This window comes from Larus michahellis, chromosome 2, assembly GCF_964199755.1.
Source record: "Larus michahellis chromosome 2, bLarMic1.1, whole genome shotgun sequence".
Lineage (NCBI taxonomy): Eukaryota > Metazoa > Chordata > Aves > Charadriiformes > Laridae > Larus > Larus michahellis.
The window spans coordinates 32,741,682-32,764,635 of NC_133897.1; the positions used below are offsets into that span (position 1 = coordinate 32,741,682).

The 22,954-nt window shown below is 41.2% G+C and overlaps 1 protein-coding gene across 3 annotated transcripts in view; it reads right to left on the reverse strand.

Moving 5' to 3' along the window:
• Nucleotides 1–22,954, reverse strand: part of MEOX2 (mesenchyme homeobox 2) — a 67,005-nt gene that overhangs the window by 30,766 nt on the left and 13,285 nt on the right. For 2 of the 3 annotated variants that reach the window (XM_074574793.1, XM_074574794.1), the window contains exon 2: nt 21,251–21,610. In XM_074574793.1, coding sequence (XP_074430894.1) covers nt 21,251–21,587 — 337 coding nt within the window. In that variant the 5' untranslated portion in view covers nt 21,588–21,610. Of the gene's footprint in view, nt 1–21,250; nt 22,115–22,954 lie in introns of those variants that run through there. The other variant, XM_074574792.1, reaches the window with a different exon arrangement.

The window sequence follows — 22,954 nt, forward strand, 5'->3', positions numbered from 1 at the left end:
GACAGCTGAAGGAAAAAAAGAATATAATGCATGACCAGACTTTGTATGTTCTTCTTCATATTCCCTATATTCCCACCAGCTAGATTTGGAATATAGCAATTTTCAGGAAATTTAACTTTTATAATCTCTCCTGTTCTCTCCAATTCTTCCCACCATTTCATTATTTATTCCTAATGACCACAGATTATGCCTGTGATACATCAGTACCTAAACAGTTGCGTAGTTTCAACAAATGTGCCTTTTCAGGACTTGAAGCTACCAAAATCACATTTGACAAATCATCTGTAAGCACTTTTTCAGAGTGTATGTGGATTCATTTCAGAATATTTTAGCAAATGTAAATTGGAAACTAATCCCAGTTTTATAAACAAGGAGTGTATTTTGTAGGAATTGAACTGTCATACGTATGGCAGACAGACACATGCATTTCTTTTCCTCACTTTTGTTCTGTTATTGACAGAAATACCATTTACATGGGATTAAACGTGAGCCAGGAAATATATATCGTCAACAGGAGCCCCAAGTTATTTCCAGAAGTTTTCCAAATTAGATCTGGCATCTGGCACCACAGCAAGAGCCATACTCCTTTTGATTTAGTTTTATACCATTTTATCGCGAGTCTGTTTTTACATCTCCCCATCAGTAGTGCAATCCAGAATCCAGAGAGTAAGAAAGAAAGGAAGAAGGGCAGCCCCATCCCACCCTCACGTGAGGTTGTGTGATGGGGTAGACTCCTGGTTCAGGCCAGGGTGTGGCGAAGCACATGTCCCTGGCTCCGCACAGCACCGTTTTTCTCTCCAGTTCCCTTCAATCCTGCAGTATCTTCCCGCCAAGGAAGAGAGAGACACTTCAGCACTGTGCTGGGAGCGTGCAAACACCCAGTCCATGGCAAGAAAGGGACAGATACAGGAACGTCCTCCTAAGTCACTACTAGTAAAAACGTGTACATTTTTTTAAGAGTCTGTTTTAACTTATAAAACTCAGTATATACACAAAGCATCAGAGGACAATCTGAATACAGGGGTTAGAATAAGCATTTGGACGGGATATAACTGGAGCCTGTGTTTATGCTTGCAGTAATTACAAGAATAGTTTCTACCTTATCATGAGTTCAAAATGTGAAGTATTACATTTGCTAGCAATAAAAAATAGAGTGGAATGTCAGCACGAGTCTGAAAATAAGTCACGTAAAAGGATTTGGATAAGAACAAATTAAATGTTTTATTTATAGGACTAAAGGTTAAAAAAAAAATAATTACTGGCTGTGCATCCAAATCCAAGATAGAACTTTTACTCAAACTGTAATAACACTGTTTTCCAACAAAGAAAAAATATCATTGGAAATACTGATGTTAAAACTCTTAACAAGCATCAAATGATTTAGAAACAAGGATAAAAAATGGAATGGATAAAGAAATATGAAAGGTTTTTCAACACTATTTATAAACTACATTGTAAAGCTGTCCCATTTAAAAATTCTCATTAGCTTTTTCTGGGCCAGGGGTCCACCCCTAATGAAGATTCATTAGATTTTCCTAAAAAAGTCATCTTTCTTCTATTGTTGATGTTCCTGTCATGAGTTCGGCTTCCATTAGCACTTTTTTGTAGTTTTCATATTCATAGACATTTGTACAAGTCAAGAGTCAGTTTTTATTAGGAAGAAAGCTTAAAGCTACTTTGCTGAAAATAACTGCAAATTTATAACAGGAATGTTTTCCTTCACTTTTATGAAGAAGTAAACTATACTAGTTAACTTAACCTAAAAATGAGTTACAGAACCTAAAACCAAGATATTTTTTCCCTTCACAAAAACTATGCTGTCTTATGCTTGACTTCCGCAACCTTTTTCATCAGTGTAACTAGTTCAGCAGAGAACAACCAAAATGAATTAAGGACTTTCTAGCTTTTCAAGACTAATTTTTCCCATTGAAAAGAGGTAAGAGATAAGACTTAAATGACCAATTGTTGGGAAATAGAGATTGCAATGAATTAAAAGCCAGCTCAAGAGTGAAGAAAAAGCAGATACAAACTTACGTGTGAAAACACTTGGTGCTCAAGGCAGTCAAGGCACAGAGAGGTACCCTGTGGAATGAGACACCAAGTGCAGCAAGCAGAGGACCATCTTGTTCCAAAAGGGAGCCAGAGAAGCGTGGAGGTCAGAAAGATGGTGCCGGGCAAACAGCGGCTGGCACAATGGACGTCCCAGACCTCGAAGAGCTTCCTGGACTCTTTCAAATTTCCTCTGTCCCTGTGAAACTGGCTTTCTTTAAGTAGTTTCCAAGGGCCTGCAATTCATTTCTTGGCTAGGCAAGCTCACTTTCACTGAACACAGTGATCTGAGGTTTGTTTGAATTCCTGCTGTGTGGAAATCTACTGTACTTTCTAGCAGGTGTGAGAACACTGAGGCTCCTTCAGTTGCAGCTCATTTCCACTTACTAACTACTTTATCTCCGTGGATGAAGCAAAAGTGACTTTTGTGTTTCCTGGCAGTCTGCTGCTTCAAAGGACCTAATAGTGATTTGTTTATTTCAGAGGAAATGGAGACCAGTCAGTGATGACAGATTTATTGGTTAAATGGACATCACAAAAAAATTTTCATGCAGTACAGGCTGGCTCTAACCACACTATGAGAACTCATAGTAAGGGGTGATGTGCATTCCAGAAATCCAGTCTTATTTAATCCACTCTACTCTAATCTGTACATTTATATAGCGCCCTTCACGCAATTTCCGAGAGCTCTGTGCAAAAATGTAATAACCACTGTACTGAAAAATATCCAGGTATATTGATGGCCTACATTTAGACTTGAAAATACAGCAAAAGGAGCCAGACTGTTGAATATCCCCTGGCAATGAGTCAGTCAATGACAGGCAAGAAAAAAACTGGGTGTCTGATCTCTTCCAACTGAATCTCAGGACAGAAGAGAATTTCTTATTTCTGGAGAGACAATTCACAATATGGCAATTCACAATAGCTCCTAGTGGAGGAGAATTTTACATCAGAGCAATAAAAAATGAAAATGGATAGGAAACTTTAGTGAGACCCAACATAAATTGTACAATATGGCTGATCAAACTCAGTCCAACAAGAGGAAAAGGCACAGGGTTTTCAGCAGTTGGTAGGTTTGCAACACACAAAGGTTTACTCAGAGAACTGCATGGTCTTGATGTGAAAAATAAATAAATAAAAACATTCTAGAGCAAGATACTACCAAATGACTATTGCTACAGTCTTCAAACGCCAACTGGATGTGATAATTACATCTGTCAAAGAAGGTAAAATAGATTTATGGATAATGTATACGAACCTGCGTTGAATATCCCAGATAACCTGACAACTGCCCGTTCTCTATAAGGGTGAAGAACATTGATCAAGGCAAGCACTGAGATCCAGCCAGTCAGCAGGGCATTCCATTTGATCTGGATTCAATTTCAGAAAAATGTCTGGCTGAGGTCGTGCATCAGCCAAACAAACACACCATTTGGAAAGAAGGTGGAATATTTGTTGAGGCAGAGAAATATATCTGTACCTCACCTCTATACATATGGTTGGCTAAAGCACATCTGCCAATAATTGGCTCAAAAAATCATCAAAATGATAAAAATGCCTCTATTTAAGAGGATAAAGTAAAAAGTGTTATGTATTCTTTGGAGCCACATACCTTCTCAAAAACACCTTGATCGGGAGTCCACCCAGCGTTTAGTAACTGGAATTATCATTGCATTTTGACTCCTCCTACTCCGCAGTCTAGCTTGACATCCTGAATGGTTTAGCTCTGTTTATGCGTAAGGAACAGTAAGCTAGTTTTGCCCATTTTACAGACTGAAGATCTGAAGTATGGAATCAGTACAGCACTTTGTAAAGATTATTGAAATTACTCTGAAGGAAATGAAACTAACGGGTCTACACAGGGACTCCTGTAGGGAGTATAGTCAGGGTGATTTGCCCAAAATAACGTACTTGCTTATCAGCATGGGCATTTTGCCTGGCAAAATCACGATGCTGACCTGCATGTGCTAACTTGCATCCCTGGAGACCACTTGGGTGCTTGTGGGCAATGTTCTAGTAGACAAATTCATACCAGAAGTCTATAGCAGAGTTAGAAACTCAACTTTTTTCTCCTCAATTTCTTTCCGGTGTCTTATTTCAATGCCACCCATCTTCTTTACTTTTGGGGTGCAGGGTAGCATGGTGGCTTATTTATTAAAATCTAGTCTTTTTTAAGCCTACTAATAGCCTCTTCCTTTTAGTAATTACATCTAAATTTTAAAAACTCATAAACCAAGAATGAAGTCCAAAGGCACTTTTGAATCAAATACAACACCTTATACAGCCCACAGCACAATAAAAGTTCAAATGGTATTTTTACTGTGTTTGTATTTGTGTGTGAGAACGTGTGTTTGTGTACAGAACTTATGTAAAATCAAGAGCTAATTTTTCCTATACTTTTTTTTATCTATAAGAAGGTGCACTACATGCCTTGTTTGATCTTGATTTAACCCAATCTTGCAATTAGTTATATTATGATCATCTGTATATTATCAACCTTAAAGTATAAGCACAATGATTTGCAAGCATCCTATACACTAGCCTCACTCAAGAAATTTTCTGGGACCAGGAGCTTACTTTATAGAAGAAAGTGCACAGCTCTGGTTTCTTTAAAATATGTTGTATTTTACAGGATTGCCAGCCTAAAGCAAACAAAGGCATATGAATGTACTGCAGTTTAAGAGTCCACACAGAGGTTGAACTCCTTGAAAATGTATTACCAAAGCATTAGATGCAGAGAAGTAGGTCCCCAGTAGGAAAGCAACGTGAGGGGGACACATTTTTAAAACTCAGGACATAATGAAGGGGTTGCAGCCCTGCAATATTAACAATAGATCTCTTAACTATAAGCAAATGCTTGAAGGATATAGATGAGGGACAACTTTGGAATAAAATGTTTACAGTTGAAGTTCTTCAGCCAGGAAGAGATAGGCTAAAGTCTGAAAGCTGCCTCAACACAAAGGGATCAGCTTTCAAGAAAGCTGCACACCCAACTGTTACCATTTAGGCACCTAAATGAAGAACAATGGGGGCTGCTGGGGTCTGAGCTCTTTCAAGCATCTGGTCCAAATTCTTTCCTTCCATATGAATCAAAACAAATGTTTAGGCTACCAACTTTCCATTGCCCTTTCAGTTTAATGCCAGCTTTTCTAGCTTTTAAATTCCTTAGTATAACAAGATGAATAAAACGCTAACTTAGCAAAATGCCCAGTTAGGGACTATTTGCAATATCTTCTTTTTTATTAGTAGCAGACATAAAGTTTGTGTAAAGTCATTGTAAAAATATATCTTTCAAAACAATATATTTCAGAACAAGATTTTTTGGTTTAATACATTTAAAAAATATGAATCCATCTTACTTGGCTATCAAACCACTTGGCTATTAACTCACGGATTTGAAGACAGAACAGACAGAAAATCAGCATAAAAGAAAGCACAGTAGCAGAAACAGTCAGAACATTACCAAGTAAATTATATAAGAAAACCAAAAGGAGATCACATCACGATGTGGAAGTAGAACATAAATTGACGTGTGCTGTGCCACACCATGCCAAGGGAAGTTTTAAGGCTACATAATCCCTGCTGCTCTGGACAATTATGTCCATCCTACAGTGATGCGGAGCCTGATATAGGAGCTGCAATGCTCCACAAGAGCCCAGGATACATCATTGTGCCTGGACCCTGATACGTCCTAAGATGGTTGAAAGCTGTGCTAAGTAGTTGTAAGACTTTGTATTTAAATGTTAGAGGGCAGCTTGGGGCTTTGAGGAACCTGATCTAGTGGAAGGTGTCCCTGCCCATGTCAGGGGCGTTGGAACTGGATGATCTTTAAGGTCCCTTCCAACCCAAACCATTCTGTGATTCTATGAACTATTGAGACAGACAAGGAAATGTAACTACGTGGTAGTGCCACATCTCTGCAACTAAAACACATGACATAGGAAATGCACAGCATTACCCCATACTAACCCTGGGACATAAAGGTCCATTTTCCAGTCCTCTTACCATGATTGGAAAATCCGTTCTGCAGAAATGTGCAAATTCAAACATTTTGAGAAAGTCTCTGCTTAAGAACACAGAAATTTGCAGGCTTATCACAGTGAACACTGAAACATCAAGAAAAAACTCAAGCAGGTTCATGAACAAGTAGACTCTGCTGGACAAAAGTAAAGAACAACTGGATATCTCATTCTAGTTTTACAACACACACAGCAGCAAAGGAAACAGTGACTAGTGAAAACAAAAACCGCGGATGGAAATCTGTGTTTTTTTCTGACTTGAATGAAAGAAAGATGTTTCAAGAAGCACGTAAACAGAGCTGGCAGGAAACACCTTCACTAATTTACATGCGCTAATTTAATAAAATATGGGAGATGGAAAGAAACATGCAGTCCAATTTCAGCTTTTCCTATACCTAATGAGCATTCTTCTCCTCAGATTTTCTTTTCCAAACTATATTCAGGTTTAATGTTTCTATTGCTTTATGATTCTTACATAAATTATTTTCTAGAAGTGATACTACGCTAAACAGCCATTATGCTAAAGTTACCTCTGACCTTCAGTTGTAGAAAGAGTTTTCATTAAGAAAATAAAGCAAAAAATTTGGAATTACTGACTTAAAGATAAGAACAAAGACTCATCCCCAAACTAGCTAATCCTGTGGATAAGGATGCATGCAAATTGCCTTCTAAAGCTGGATGATAAAGAGAAGGGATAAATTACTTAGGACTGTAGTAGAGCATGAGACAAGGTTCAGAAAAAGAAAGTTCAGAGTATTTTAAGATGAGTATCAGGCCAAAATTCCTGCAAGTGAGATTTATTACACCATGGAGTCTGTTTCCTGAGACTGCTAATGAAGGCAAGCTATTTTTTAAAGTCCAAATGAGCATTTAATAAATGAGTACCACACTCACAAACCATATACATAACCCGTTTTGTCATACTGAATTGAAAGAAATCAACTCACACTCAAGCCTTTTAGTCATCACTACTTCACTCCATCTGTCACTCGTCTAATAAAAGAATATTAATATGGATTGCTGTTTGGCAGGGGGTACCTTTTTCCCTGTAAATAGGATTTCTCTAGGTAAATTATATGTGTCTTTTTAGCAAGGTTTCCTTTCCTTCTTTTTTTTTTTTTTTTTTTTTTTTAACCTGTACTGTGTTTTATGTCCTTCCAATCATTCCTAGGTCTGCATAGCTAGACAGCAATGTAATTAATTATCTTGTAATTAATTCTCTCGGGGGGGTTGTTCAACCACCATCCACTGTACCATCTGACCGTCATCCACACATTCATTACACTGGAAATAATGGCATCCCTAATGGACACTTCAGAGTCTGTAGTTACTCCCATTTTGAAGCCAGAGAAAGCTTAGCCTGGCATAAAGTAGTATGGAGAAGAGAGGAGAAGAGAGGGAGAAGGGTTGTTTTCTCCTGTTTGTGAAGGTTGGAGATGAGGTGAGGAGGGTACTGACGAAAGTCAGTATGATTATGACAAAAAAAGCTTTCAGCTATGACAGTTTTGCAGCATTTCCTGAAGGGGGACAGCCTCTTGATCCTTTTTAATATCCTTATTAGTCTCCAGTTCAAGAAGCGTGTGTGAGGACATGTTTAACTCCCATTGAAGTCAGTGGTTCTTAAGCATATGCTCAAATTTTTTCACAAATCAGGACTTTAATCTGTTCCTTATGTACATTTAGGATTACAGAGAAGTCTTCTGTTTTTGAAGTTGCTGGAAACATCAGCTTGCTGATGGGAGGTGTGGGAAGGGAGCAGGACACCATCACTTTCAGAAGTCTGCAACTTTCTTGTATAATTTTTTTCCAGTTTTGACCAGAAAAGTATCTGTTTACCAATTTTTTTTAAATCTTCTCAAATCCTGTCTATTAGATTCTAATGTGTGCTGCACAAATGAGAATTACTGACACAACACACTTCTAGGTTGTTGTTAGTTATAAGGGCACAACTACTAAGGTTAGCATCTCATTCCTCCCTCCTTCCTCCATAAAGTTGATAGAATTCTTACCGAAACCCAAAGAGATTTATTCATAGCAAGGGGAAAGAAGACTTGAGACAAAAGCTGTAAAACTGTCTCCGTCCAACACTGCAAATGCACCTCAATTCTGGCATCTAGTGCTCTTGGCTATTTCAGTCCTGGAACAGAACTCTCTTCACTGAGCCTGAAGGTTGTGCCAAACTGTATGGTGATTTTTGTGATATGGAAAAAAGCCCACTGGAGACTAGCCGGAAAGCAGCCAATCTTGTGATCTGATCCTCATGTGAATTTATGTCTCCAGAGTTCAGATTTAATATCTTCTGTAATTTTACCATGCACTCCATTTGCTGATATTACACTGAAAAACTCTAGATATTGAAAATAAGTGCAAAACTGCCCAAGCCCAAGTATTCAAAAGGCATCAGTAAGACTTCTGTTCCTTTTCTTTTCTCTCCCTGCCTGCAGCTCCCTCATCCTCCTCAAACTGCTTTAAAACACATTTAGGAAAAAAATAGCCAGTATTGGCTGGTCCAGTAAAATAAAAAGTCGACTCTCCAGGTCCCTATCTGCTGTTACTTTAGACTTGATACGCATATGCATGCACACGCTCACACACGCAACAAATGTATCTTCATGTGTATTATATCAATGAAATGGAATCACAAAAAAAAAAATATTTTACTGCTTTCAAAATTCTTCTTACAGAAAGCTAGAGTGAAAGGACAAATTGCCAATGCTATTTAAAGAGTTTACCAGCCCCTTCAAAATGAGACTTTACTTTCTTTGAAGCACATTCCTTCTGGCACAAGTAATTATTACCTAAAATCTTGGAATTAAAAGAGTGCATTTTAAGAAAGTTAGATTTATTTTTTTTTCACCCGTTTGGCTTAGTTTCAAATACTCCTTTTTTACACAAGAGTCTGCTCAACACTGGGTATATCACTGGTATTAAATATTAACCATCAGCATTGTCATGTCTGGGTCATGCTTCAGTTCCGCTTTAGCTGTCTACAGAATCTGCTCTGTGGTGCACACCCTTATGAAGTTAAAATTCAAGAAGAGAAGACAGAGCACATGAAACATCTTTTTTTTTATCTCCCCCCCTCCCTGTTTACTCTCGGCCTTGCGTACTTTTCTTACACGCCATAAATGCATAGAAGAGCCACGAATGACCTACAGTTACCAAAAGTAAGTTTCTTGCATGTTTCTTGCATGTACGTGAGCCATACCGAAGACAGAGAAGAGTGAATGGAAAAAGGAAGAACACACTTAAGACAGCACAGGGAAAACACTGAAGCAGATAAGAAACGGGATCTAAAACATCAGCTAAGCAGCAGTTCGGCAACGCCTTGCAGGGAAGTAAGTTTAACTCTGAGAGGATAAACTGGAACTAGAAGAAGGACCTTAGTAAGGGAATTTCAAAAGGGTATGACTGAAAGGTAGGATCATTTCATCAGCTTTGGTTTTGGCAGGGTTAACATAGGAGCCAAGAGAGGGCCAGGGCGGGAAAACAGGATTCAATTTCTGCTAAGTGGTATAAAAACCACTTGCAAAACGGCCCGAAAACGTGTGGAAGAGAGAAGATTGGTAAAAGCAACTTGCAAACTCTCATGGCAAAAAAAGATTTTCTAAACCATAGTTCTCACCCTCTTCAGAACAAGTAGCAGCCCATGGCCTTGTACTGGGGAAACCAAGGACAAAGTCGTTTTGCCCCTGTAAAAAAATGCTTCGTGCTTATCCCCAGGTCTCTTTTGTGAGTATTTTTTTCCTATGTCTGTGCATTTTCACCATGGAAGGAAAGGAAATGCTGTCTGCTTTTATGAAGAAAATGACCTTAACTGCATAAAGCTGGCTCTTCGGCTTTACGAAGAGCAGAGATACAGGAGACATTAAATTACATGGTAGGGAAGGTGCAAAGGCTGATTAGCGAGACCTTCTTTTTGTGCTTGTTGTGCAACATGCTACACCCATTCCCTGGACTTGCTTCAGTTCCCAAACTTGCAGAAATACTCTTCCAGAGGTACTTAGGGAACACGTACCCCCCGCCCAATAACTTCTGAACTAGTGCATCTCCATGTAGGTTCATATGAACACCTCAGATAAGAGCAGTACTTCTTGCATTTCTAGCTCAGTGTGGATTTCACCTCTGCCTTTTGTAATAAGAGTCTGACGATATGTTAACAAGGTCCTTTTAATTAATAGGACAGCAATAACATGTAGCCAGACTCCATTATACGGGTAGCATCAAGCTTTCCACTTATCTACATAATCAAGTCAACCATATGTTTCGAGATTAACGTGGATGCAGCATTTAGTTTGTGTGTGTGTGAATTAAGAGCATCAATTAGTTGTGGAAACATGCTTGAAAAACACAAAGCAAGCCAGAGCCTCCATAAATAATATTTTTATGGTATCTACCCATATGTTGTGGAACTACAAACATTTCTTAGCCGCACACCATCGAGCTGAAGGAATCAATGACAGAGTAGCAACCGACATGCCTGTCCTTAACTTTTTCAACATTAGACTGTTAACTCCAAGAGAATTATACACAATAACTTAGCGTCGACAGAATTAGAGCATCAGTACACAGCCTGGCAAAGCACCGAGTGACTTTTGCAGGAGGGAAGGAAACGGCTTACCCAAGAACCTTGAAGGATTGGGTCATTCTGTAAATTACATTTCACCAAGCATACTTCAAAATGGCTGGACGCATTTAGCCACCGTACTTGAAACACACAATCTCTATCCAAAAGAAGTGTTTGTTTGGGTGTCATGTCTGGCAAAGCTCATGTGATGTGTCTGCAAATACAAAAGCATTAAATCTCTGATATTTCTCATGCCAGCAGAGTGCAAACCCAATTGGCGCCTTCTATGTATGTCTAAATTTCAGTTTGGAACCAGAGAAATAAAGATAGCTTTATAGGGTTCGAATACTGTTAGATTTCTGTACGTACCCTCATATTAAAGCAATAAAGATGTTTGCCTCATAAAGTTGTAGCAATGTATCGAAGTGTAAAAAACAAAGGGGTCAGGATGAGTGGAGAAAAAAAATTAAAATGTAAAGCTAAACCAAAGCTACAGGAAAGCTTGGCAGCATATTTCCTCATAATGTAAACCAATCCAAAATATTTGCACACTTGTCTCCAGCTTTTTCTCCTGTGCATATTCACATCGGTTTTTTAAATTTATAATTTAAGTTGTTCTTTTTACTACTTTTAATAATAATATATTGTTTCATAAAAACAAATAATACAGACAGAATAGTCACTCTTTGCATTGGTGCAATAATATGAACTATTAGATAATCATGTAAATTAAAGTGGTAATAATACAAAGGATAATGCTGCGGATTCAAGACGCCTATGGATAACTGCTAATGAAGCCTCCTATTTTTATCTGACTCTGCTCCACTGATCCATAACTGTTTCATCTTGCATCGCCTAAAAGGATAATATTACCTAACAGTACTGTTCTATTTAGTGGATCACTGCGGTTCTTAAGTTATTGCAGGTTAACATCTAATGGAAATCTGATTAAGGTAAAGGGTGGTATTTTTTGTTTTGCCGTAAAGAAAGTGCTCATTCTGCAAGGATAAAAGGAAATGGAAAGGATATACAGGCGTACACTCCTTCAGAAGTGGACTTGTGCGAAAAAAGAAAGAGAGGGAGGGAGGGAAGGAGAGGGAGCCGGGAGTGAGACCATTAGTGTGTATTGTTCTAATGTCCTCAGGAACGCAAAGACTTAACACACAGCTGTGGCTTGAGGTCATTGTGGCACTCCCAAAACAAGAATATAGAAAGAAAGAAAGAAAGAAACAAACAAACAAACAAAAAAAAGCGCTTAATACTACCGTGTCACTTCAATCATACTAGTAATTCCAAAGCGCAAAGGACTTGCAACGTTCTCAGTTCTCCCTAAGCCCTATATAAGGCGAGTGTGACTTGTGGGTTTTTACTAGTTTTTAAAATCTAGTTCAGAAAATATCAAATCAAAAGGAGTGAACATGACTTAGCCCCCATTAGACCGCTGTTTTCTTCTGGCAGAAAATACTGGTTGGCATTCTCAGCACAAAGCTTTACAAGACATCTTTGAGCGGTCAACGTCGGCGTAGCCGCCCGGGCTTCCATTCACACCATTTTTACCAGCTCAGTGTACCAAAGCCTCGCAAATTATGCCATCGTATAGTTTATCAACACATCTGACTTCATTTCTTTCTCCTTGACTAAACCAACTGATATTTTCATTATTTTAGGAGACATCTAGTCACTGTTCCTACCATTCTTTTTACAGTAATAAGCACATTTTAACAAGTAGGTTTTGCCGGTCCAAATACCCTACGAGGATGGGGCCTTGTAGGGCGTTCTTGTATTCTGCATCAGCTGGAAGAAAAGGAAAGACTTGAAAAGCTACTGAGACCCGTGTTCCTGAGGACCTGCGCTCACCCTGTAAAAACACCCCCATCCAAAGAAGCCCCCCCACACAGTCAGGGTACATTGCCTACTTCTAGACTATGCCATTTTTTGCTTGGCAGGTAGAAAACCCACAGTTCATTCAACTCTCTTCAGAGCTATATTGTCAGTTCACATATGTCCAACAGATTTTTTTAGTATCTATTTTTAGAAGGACCAAAGTGGGAAACAGTTTTTTCCGCTTGGTAAATTTAAGTGACTAATGCCCTCAATTCACCAAAATGTGTAAACATACACTTAACTTCGGGTGTGTTCGTATCAAAGTAATACGACTTCTTCTGCTGTGAAGTCCTGGCTCCACTCAGTAGTTAGTTTTGACTTCAGCACACCCAAGATTTCATTCATCTCCCAACATACAAAATTAAATGCATACTGGCATCATCGTAGGATCACAGGCTAAGAATCAAAGCTGACAATGGTGGCAGAGGCCACTGAAGTGCATCTAACGCAGTTTATGTAAGGCAGCATTTGTTCAGGCTCACTTGCTAAAAATAAAAAATAGCTATTAGAGATCTGAGAGAGTGCAGAAGGAAGAAGGACTTTTAAAAGCCTGCAGTAATCTGTTTCAGTTTTAGTTTTTCATATCCTATTTGCTATAAAATAATGTTCAATCAACCAATTTTTCTCTAGTCCAAGAAGCAGCTTCATAAAAAAAAAAGAAAAAGAAGGAAAGAAAGAAAGAAAAAAGATTACTTGGCTTCCAGTTAGGGTTTCATAATCCACTGGATTTTATTGGTTTAGTAAAACTATGCTCTTCCATCATAAATGAAAGATTTGACTCATTCCTTTGAGACTTGTTTCTTCTGCTGTTTGGTCAATTATTTTGTTTCATTTGTTGAAAAGAAAGATAAAAGGAAACATAGGTTCAAGTACAAAATAACTTTTCTTTCAAATGACCGTTAAGTTTTCATGTATGTTTTCTTCTCTTTATGTATTTTAAGGGCCCCTTTTCCTACTACTGCAAGGTTTATTCAGCACAGGTAATTTTCAATACAAAGGTCAGAATGCTTTTTTTGTTTGTATTGAGCAAGAAGCTCCAGTGGTTTCAGACTGCATAGTATTGAATGATTACATTCATCGTTAAACAACAAAATATTCAGTAGCCAATTTCCAAATGTGATTTCTGGTTTTATTTTTGAGGAATAATCGCATGCATATTTAGTAAAAGGCACAACTTCCAGTCAAGTAACCCACCCCCAAAACTATTTGTAAAATTCACAATTCCATATTGAAAATAAACTCACGTTCCGAATAGGAGTTATGTTAGTCCAAGGTCTCAAAATGAAGGACAACCTGCCTAATCTACAATGAATTTTACATCTTTAATATCATTGATGTTAACAAGTAGAATTTTGATAGCCTAAGTTGTGCATTTATAAGGTTTAGTAGAAGGTTTCAGAAGCAACTTTTCGTGTATGACTGTGAACTGTGTACTACTATATCCCATTATATTAATGATTTTTTTTTCACTTTGCATCACTCAGTGAATGCTAGGATACAGTGATGCAACTCTGCACTACTGATATTACAGATAGACATGTAAAATTAGCAGACATTGAATAACGTCAGTGTGATTTAAATTTTTGCCTATTAAAGTATTATTTTAAATGGATATGGTTTAGGGAAACTTATCAAAGGGCACAGATTTTGTAATATATATTCATAAATAACAAGGACAACAAATGCTAGAAAACTAAGACCGATGGCAGCAGTGTTTTTTTAAACAAGCATTCCTTTGCTGTGTTTGCCGCTAGAATCATGCAAGACAGCGTATCACAAAAAGCATAAGCACAAGCACTAGCACGGCTGAGTGGCCTATCTCCTTCTCCCAAGCTAAGCTACATTCATAGTAAGAACGCACAATGTAAAATCTGGTGCTACCAAAAATCAGTGGGAGTTTTGTCATCAATATCTTCTGGGTGAAACTCCCGTTAGGATGTACGTTTATAAGCCATTTATTTTAATAACTTTTTTTAGTGATTCCAAATACTTCAAATACATGCAAGACTAGCCTGTGTGCATCCAACACAATTGCACCAGGCTATTTTTTGAATCCAGACATCCATTAAATGCAGTAGAAAAGCAGCTATCCGATCATCAAAGACCCCAACCACTCACCCCAGAAGTCAAATGACTTCTTGCTGGGTGCGCCTATGCGGCCACAAGAGCTCGTGCAGGTAAAGGTGATGCGATTGCCCTGCCGAGTAGCGGGAGGGAGGCTTTTTCCTGCGGGGTGACTGCGCACCGTCTCGCTCCTACCCTGCCACCAGTAATACTGGAGAAATGGTGATGCAGATCTGTAAGTCTTTAAAGCCTACTAAAAAAAGCGCAAGTGCGCGCGCACAGGCACACACACGAGCACACAAAGCTTTTCATTAAATAAAAGCTTACAGTACTTTACAAATGGAAGGAAAGCAGTGGTATTGCCATTGTATAGGTTGGGGAAACGGACATAAAAGGATAGGGCACAGGCTGGAGACAGATCATACGGCTGGGTTCAGTGCCCAGCTGTGCACTGATGTAATGAAGTAGCCTCAAGCACTGTTTATCAAGCTTCTCTAACACCACGCTATTTTAGTTAGAAACCTTATTAGCGACATATGCAAGTATTTATATTTAAAAAATATGACTTTGCTTTCGCGTCCTTTCAAGTTGCATTCTTCAGTGTATTAGAACAAGGACACGGGATAACATAGCAAAAATAAGGATTGAACCCAACCCCACCATAACTACATTTTACTGATGGATTTAAACTTTCCTCCTTCTAGCAGATGAAACCAGATTTACTTTGCTTCCTTCCTGGAGGCTGAAAAAACTGCTTGGTAGAATACATTTTGCTACTGAAAGAAACGTGCTACAGCAACCATTCATACTGCCGTGTAACATCGTATTTGCTGAAAGCAATAATCCAGTGAGCAATATCAGATTATTAGCAGACAGCAGCAAAGATAATGTTGTCACCTTCCCTTGAATTTCAAGACACAGAACTCAATCCTGCTCTTGAGGACTTCAAAGATACAACATATCGAGTCATTACATCACTGAAGAATGAAGACTTCCAAACAGCAAACTATATGCAGGTTAACAGGCTCAATTAAAAAGCACTTATTAAATGATTAGCATGTCTAAAAAGGGCAACAAGTCTGACAAAAAAAAATCCAGAATCTGATTACTTACTGTGCAAAATACTAGAGAAGTTTTGCTAGATACATTAGGAAAAAAATTATCCTAGGATGTTAAAACCAATGAAATTAAAATTCAATTTATATATATAATGCTGAATTGGCAATGCTTAAACAATCAGGCAATCCTAATACTTTATCAATTAATATCTACAATAATTATAAAGCATTTTTATTTCCCTACCATGCAACACCAGTTTAAAAATCCTGAAAGGTAACTGCAACCATGAATTTTAAAAAGCTTTAGTGAAATTTTCTCCAGATATGGCCAGAATGTTTGGATCTTTAATCTCCATGTGTCCATATCTCCTTCTGCATTTGGTTTTGGTACCACACTCCTTACTCATCCAGACCCCTCGGTGGTTTTGCTTTGAAGACTGGGATCCTTCATAGTGCTTAATACCAAATAATAAAAGAATAACATGCAATTATATTTCTGTGCCAAAGATTTAAAACAGAGTAACAGAAATGAGCTCCAAGGGCTTAAAAAACCTTGAGCACTTCAGTAGTTCCATTAGAGTCAATAGACCTTCGCACAAAAACATTTGTGCTCCAGTGAACGTCTGGATTGGGACCCTGATGTTTCTAAAATGGGGGTGGGGGGGAAGTGTAGATCCTATTGAATGATATATATAACCAGGCAGAAGTACATAATTAGAGGCCATATTTATTTCTGTCCACGCAAAATTACTCTTTGGCTATGGGCAAAGAATTCTGAGAATGTATCGGTAAAATAGTGTTTAAAAATTTTACAGTCCTAGAAAAGTTCCTGGTTATTATTTCCTGAGAGCAAATGCGAATGTACTGCAAATTTTCATCTATTAAACAATCCAGCAAGTAGCCCACTAGGTAGCCTAACATTTGCTAAGCAATCAGCCTTAAAAGTTTTCTCCTAAAAATATTATTATTATTATTCATCGTATTTTGAACTTGTTTCATTTATGAATTCTACAGAGGTGTTTTTTGTTGTTGTGGGGTTGTTTTTTTTTAATGGTAAGTGGGGCTTTGATACTGGATACCAAACAAATTAACTCTTTCCAGAAAAACTATGCTTTATTATGTATTTTTTCTTGCTTCCGTTTACAACCACGCTGAAAAGCACAGACATATTGATGAATCAGTTACACAGTTCTTTTTGACTACAAGTGTGCAGCTCATTTTTCTTACTGATGTGTTTCAGAAACCAATCAGAAGTCCTCAAAACCCATGATTTCACAGTATTTATAATCATTTATCAAAATTACCTGCTTTTTAGAGACCATTTCAAACACGCACATATGATTTATGATATTTAGATGTGTTTAAAATAAATTCCCTGGAGATGTAACTTTTTACTGCTTGCATGTTGCGAGTAGGTAGGTTACAAAAGGTGTTAAAACAACTGGAAAAAGAGAGTGTTGTTTTCTTTTCATGTGATTTGTCAATGAACAAAAACCAGCAGAAGAGCTATTGAAACACTGGATTCCTGAAATGTTTTGGTATGTTTAACAGCAGTGTTTCTATATGATACTATTGTAAATACCATCAAAAATATGAATAGTTGTTATTACCTGCTAGCCTTCCCTTGGAAATCTGCGCCATATAAAAACATTCATTCATTCATGTCAAACTTTAAAAAAATTAAAAATGAATAAATAAAAATAAAAAGGTTTCTTAAGCCTGCGGGCATGTGTTTAATTACATTAGTCTTTAACTGGAATCAAATTTTCTTATAACATATATTTATCTATCGCTATTAAATGTTTGGATAGTTGTAATGCTTAGAACTCCTTCAACAGTACTCAGCCTCCCCCTAATCTTTTCAGCATAGTCCTGATTATTTTTTTTTTGCCACAGCATTTTAGCCTTCCTTAAGGCTACCAGATTCACTTTCTTTTCGTATTTCTCAGTAAATCCAGATTTCTCTTTCTATATAGGCATTAATATGCTTTTCTCCCGACTGAAGTTTTAAGAAAACTTGGACCTAAGTAAGCCAACCTAGACAATCGCAGTGGTAATTTTGCATTTGATGCGTTCTGCATGGTCTGAGAATCAAAACCTGCTCTATAAAAACCAGAAATAAAATGGCCTCAAAAGTCACAGGCAAGTAATGAGAAGGGGAGGCATCAGAAAAATCCAAAATATTCCATACAGAACAACTCGTACCACAAAGCAACAAAGCGCTCCAAGAATATGTTTTTTATCCACTCAGCATGGTTTTCATCCGCACCTCATTAGCACACAGATAATTCTGACCATTAGTGCGCTTTAAAATAAGTGCATTTATTTGCAACCCATCCTCAAATTTACTATCGTCTTTTTACTCCTACATCCTTGACATATGCAGAGCTGAGTTACAAAGGCGAGGATGCAGATGCCATTATTCACTGCAAAAAACATTAGCGTCTAAAGATTTGTGTGCATCGCTCCTCACCCACCCCCCCCACAAGTTTACTGACCCACTTCTGGGCCTACGCAGGTTGAAAGGAATGTTCTGCAGATAATGACAGAGCTACTCCAAAACCTGGAGACACTGACAGCTGTAGCATGCGGGAGGTGATGACTAAGTAAGGAGTATTTCCCAGTCCTTTACAACAAGAACAGTTGACAATTTCACCCTGTTCTGTAGCAGCCTATTCAATATCTTCAAAGGGAACTTCCCAAACTGCTTAAAACCTGGGTTAGGGCAAGAAAAAACTGTAAGTCAGGCAGTTTATAAAACTAAACATGAAACCACGCTTCACCTTGCTTTCTCAATCCCAAACAAAAGTATAACAGAGCATAGTGCAAAATATTTCTATCCCCCCTCCATTCCCTTGAAATATGTGAATTCCAGGGGAAAAAGAGCAAGCACAGGGACAAACATACAGTCCACCGTCCAAAACTTTGCTCGTCTTCTCGATTTTTGTTTATAATTTAAAAAATTACACTCCCGCCATCATAACAAATGAGGAAAACGGGGTATCTCTGCTGGTAAATTTTCAGAGTATCTATATGGCTGAGCAACAGTTACTAGTTTGGGAGATAAATGATACAAGGAATGTTCACGTTTTACTTTCTTTAAACCGTCTATGAACGCAGCTTTATGAATCAACGTTCCTGATCTTAACCACCCAGGAATGAAAGTAAAGGAGTGCAAGAAGGGGGTAGCCTAAGGTTAATTCAGCTCTGAAATGCGGAACAGATTCGATGCTCAAGAAAACACTGAACGTTCTGTGGCTTTAAGTGATACGCTTAAGGAGAGGAAATGTATTTGTAAATAAGCGAGAGCATTAATAATTGTCTCAGAATGCTGGCACTGAAACTTAAACAGTCTCTCTTCACTTCTTAGTTATTTACTATTAGGATTTTATACAAATGCCTATTGAAGTAGTTCCAAGTGTGATGAATATGTCTCCAAAAGTGGGGAAGGCGTGGACGAAATTCTTTCAAGTATGGTAATTTTTTTAAAAAAAAACCCCACAGATTAAAGAGAAATAAAGGGGATGAATTTTAATGAAAAGAGGGGCAATTATGGATGACAAATATAGAAACGCAGCGACCTAAAAAAAGTTCTTGCTGCCATACATTAGAAGGGCATTAAATATCTAGCACCAGAGTTCAGGATTAATAAAGGGGTGGGGTTAAACGTTCAGTCCAAAACTCAGGCTTTTCCTGAAGAAAACCCAAAGACAGAGCAGCTACCCAGTCATTGTCAAAAGATGCCTATTTTCGGTTTGAGAGATTCACGATTGTGTAAACGGACATAATATTTTTTTCTTAGGGGAAGGGAGGAGGAAATAGTTACCTGCCTTGATCTTCAGAATGTCTTAGAAAGTGAGGTTCGGAGTGCAGCCCAGGATAAGCATAACCAGGGCTATAGTGGACCCTTGTCCACTAAACCCAGCGGAAGGCTCCGGTCACTGGAGGGGAAGCTTTGTGACATTCCCCACCGGCTTTTTCTTTTTGTTTGCATTGCAAAATGAAATAAACAGAAAGCGATACAGAAACTTCCCTGACAGTGAAAGGGACCGATTTCCTTTTTTTCCCTTCAGCTTTCAATAGACTGACAAATACAGTAAATCCTTACACCGACAAGCATCCATTTATTTTCCCAGTAGTAATGGGAACCCGAATTTTAGTATTGTTCATACACCTCACAGAATCAGAGAATTCCTTTTATTTGATAAGATGCAATGAGGATGCAACAAGAGGTTTCGCCACCAGTGTTTTAACTAAATACGGCTTTTAATCTTGGAAGAGTTTTTAGCCCATACACCAGCTACGTAAAATGAAATTCAGTTAAACCCATCCTGAATTACTCTAAACATTTCTTAGTGTAACGGACAATGAAGAAAACGATGGTATCCTTGAGGGTTATTTTTTAAAATCATTTCTGTCGCTTACCACTTTACCAAGCTCACAACATTTCGAGTGAAAGAGGTCACGGTTTCAGTTGTGAACTTCATAAATATCTGGAAAAGCCTTTCACTTTCTCTTCTTCGGTAACAAACAATTCACTACGCCTGCTCTTGAGTTTTCAAACTGTTGAGCCCTCTCTTTTTCAAGTGCCTCCTGCCTGTGTCAGTATATTTTTGATGACCCCCCTGGTTTATGTGCGCTCTAACGGAAGTGCCATCAGTCGCGTTGCATTTGCCGAGTGGCTTTTGTCAGAATGGGACTTTGACAGGCTTTGCCTTTTTAAAAAGCAAAAGATTATGTCAAGGTTTTTTCGCAGGCTCAGCGATGCCAAATCATCGCCCTGGAACGACTGCGGGTCTACATGGTTTTACGCTCGTCTTTAAGTAAGAATTGCAGTGATTTTAAAAGTCAGACAGCTCCTTCCTTCCCTCCGCCCCTGCCACCAGCAAACCGAAGTGAAGCAGCTTTCTAAAAACTCCCCTTCACCCGTTTGCTTTACAGACTCCGAATTTTGCCCCTTCCACGCTGAGGATTTGATGCAGGCGCACCCAGATCCTCCAAGGCAGCCAGGCATCAGCTCCTCTCCCCAATTCCCACTTCCAAGGCAACGTTTCCAGGCGTTGTGCCATCGCCTGGGAGCCGCAGTCAGCTCCGCGGCGAAGGGGCGGAGGGGAAGGAGCGCGCTCTATTCTGAATTTTGAAGCAAAGGTGGCGTACCGGGCAGGGGGGAGGGGGGGCGCCGGACCAGATGCTAAAATCCTCACCAAAACTTCAAGCGTTTCTCCCCTTAGTTGTAGGAAACTCTCCCCCGGCCGCAACCACCGCCACCACCACCTTGATTTCATGCTGGACGTGATGGATTTTTTCCTTTTTAATTCCCCCCCTCCCCCCCGCACCCCGTAACTCTAATAAAGCTTGCTTTAATGATGGAGATCCCGAGAGCGCGTTGGAGGGAAGGAGAGACCCGGCAGCCCGGTGTCAGCGGGCGGCGGGAGCACCGCGGCGGCCGGGGCTGGGACCGGGACCGGGACCGGGACCGGGGCCGGGCCGGGGCCAGCCCGGCCGAGCCCAGCCGCGGCGGGGGAACCCGGGGCCCGGCAGCGCAGCTCCCCCCGGCACCCTCCGCCCGGGGGTGTCCCGCCCCGCAGGGGGAAAGCGTGAGCCGTTACCTGAGCTGTCGCTTTTCCTTTTGCCGGACCTCTTCTCTGTTTCCACCGGGGACAGAGCCTGCCTGCCATAGTCCCCTGGCGCACACGCTGCCCCTGTGGGGGTGTTCGTGCCCAGGCTGGAAGAGTTTGAACACAGGACGGGGGGGCTGCTGCCCAGCTCCGGGGGTCCTCCTGAGTCGGGCTGAAGGCAGAGGCTGTGCCTGGCCGCGGCGGGAGGAGACGACATCTGAGGAATGTGCCAGTTCGTCTGCAAAGCCTGGTGCTGCTGTTGCTGGTGGTGGTGGTGGTGGTGATGGTGATGGTGGTGGTGCCCCCTATGATGCTGGCTGGCAAACATGCCCTCCTCATTGGGGTATCCCGCTATTATGCAAGAGGAAGAAGAAGAAGACAGATCAGGGTAGGACATGTGGTCAGATCTTCCATGCAGGGCAAGAGAAGACTGGGAGAAAGGGTGCAAGCTCTGCGCAGTGGCATGGGGGCTGCGCAGGCAGCCAAAGAGTGTGTGATCCATGGCATGCAAGTCTCAGGTTCCAGGCAGGAGAGTTTAGGAAAGATCCAACTTCACCACCCTTTGTCAACTTTCACTGTAAACAGATCGGGGTTGGGATTTTTTTTTCCAAAACGGCAACGACAGACTTTGCAGCAGGCAGCTGAGCTCAGATAATCCAGGTCTTTAGCCCTAGTGGCCAGTCTCCGCTGCATAAACACTCGGACCTAGATGAGCCTTTCTCAGAGCTGCTCAGATGTCAAGAAGTGGGAGAGGTTGAAGCCAATAGAAGGTGGTCCCAGAGAACTGCTTGAAGGGGGAAACAGCTCCGAGAGGTTATAAATACAGTAGTGTGTAATGTGAGCTGGGGGCTGGCTTAGCAACACAGCACTGACCACATGCAAACTCCCTCCAAAACGCCAGCGCCGTCCCCGCGCCGAGCCGCTCCGTCAGCGGGCGGCAGCGCTGCGCGCCCGCGCCCCGGGCGCCCGCGGCAGCGGCGGGGGGGGGCGGGGGGGGTCGGCTCGGCGGGGGCTCAGCCCGCCTCCCCCTGCCCCCGGGCGGGCCGCGGGGAGCACGCCTCCCCCCCCCCCCCCGCCGCGGCGGCCGGCGGGGCTGCCCCCGGGGCCGGCGAGGCCGGATCGGCGGGGGGGGATGGTGGGGTGGGCGGAGGGGAGGGAGGGCGGGGGGCGGCGGTGCCCCCGCGGGACCATCACCGCCCCGTCGGGGCTGCCGGGGCTGCTTGGAGTGCCACCAGCCCCCCCACCCCCGAGGACAGCAATAAAGACGTGAAGAGAAATCCGCGGGGTTTACTCGGGGGTGGGGGGGTGTGTGCGGTGGGGGGGCTGCCGCCGCCCCTTTCTCCCCGTGGGCTGGAGGGCGCTGGGCAGCGCCTCACCTGCGCGCCCAGGTGGGAGGGCGCAGCTCGGCCCAGCGCGCAGGCGGCCGCGGAGTCCTGCGGAGGTGGGCGAGAGCGGTCGGGGCCAGGGCCGACCGCCGCCATCCCCCGCCGCAGCGCGGTGCGGGCCGCGGGTGCGGAGCATTTACCCCCCTCCGCCCGCACCCACCGCCCCGGCCCCCGGGAGCGACCTGGCGTCCCGTCCCGTCCCGTCCCGTCCCGCCCCGCCCGCACCTCCCGCGGTCCCCCCGGCAGCAGGGGGCTGCCTCCGCGGCGGAACCACCGGCGCTCACCGGGCCATCAAATCTGTCCAGAGAAA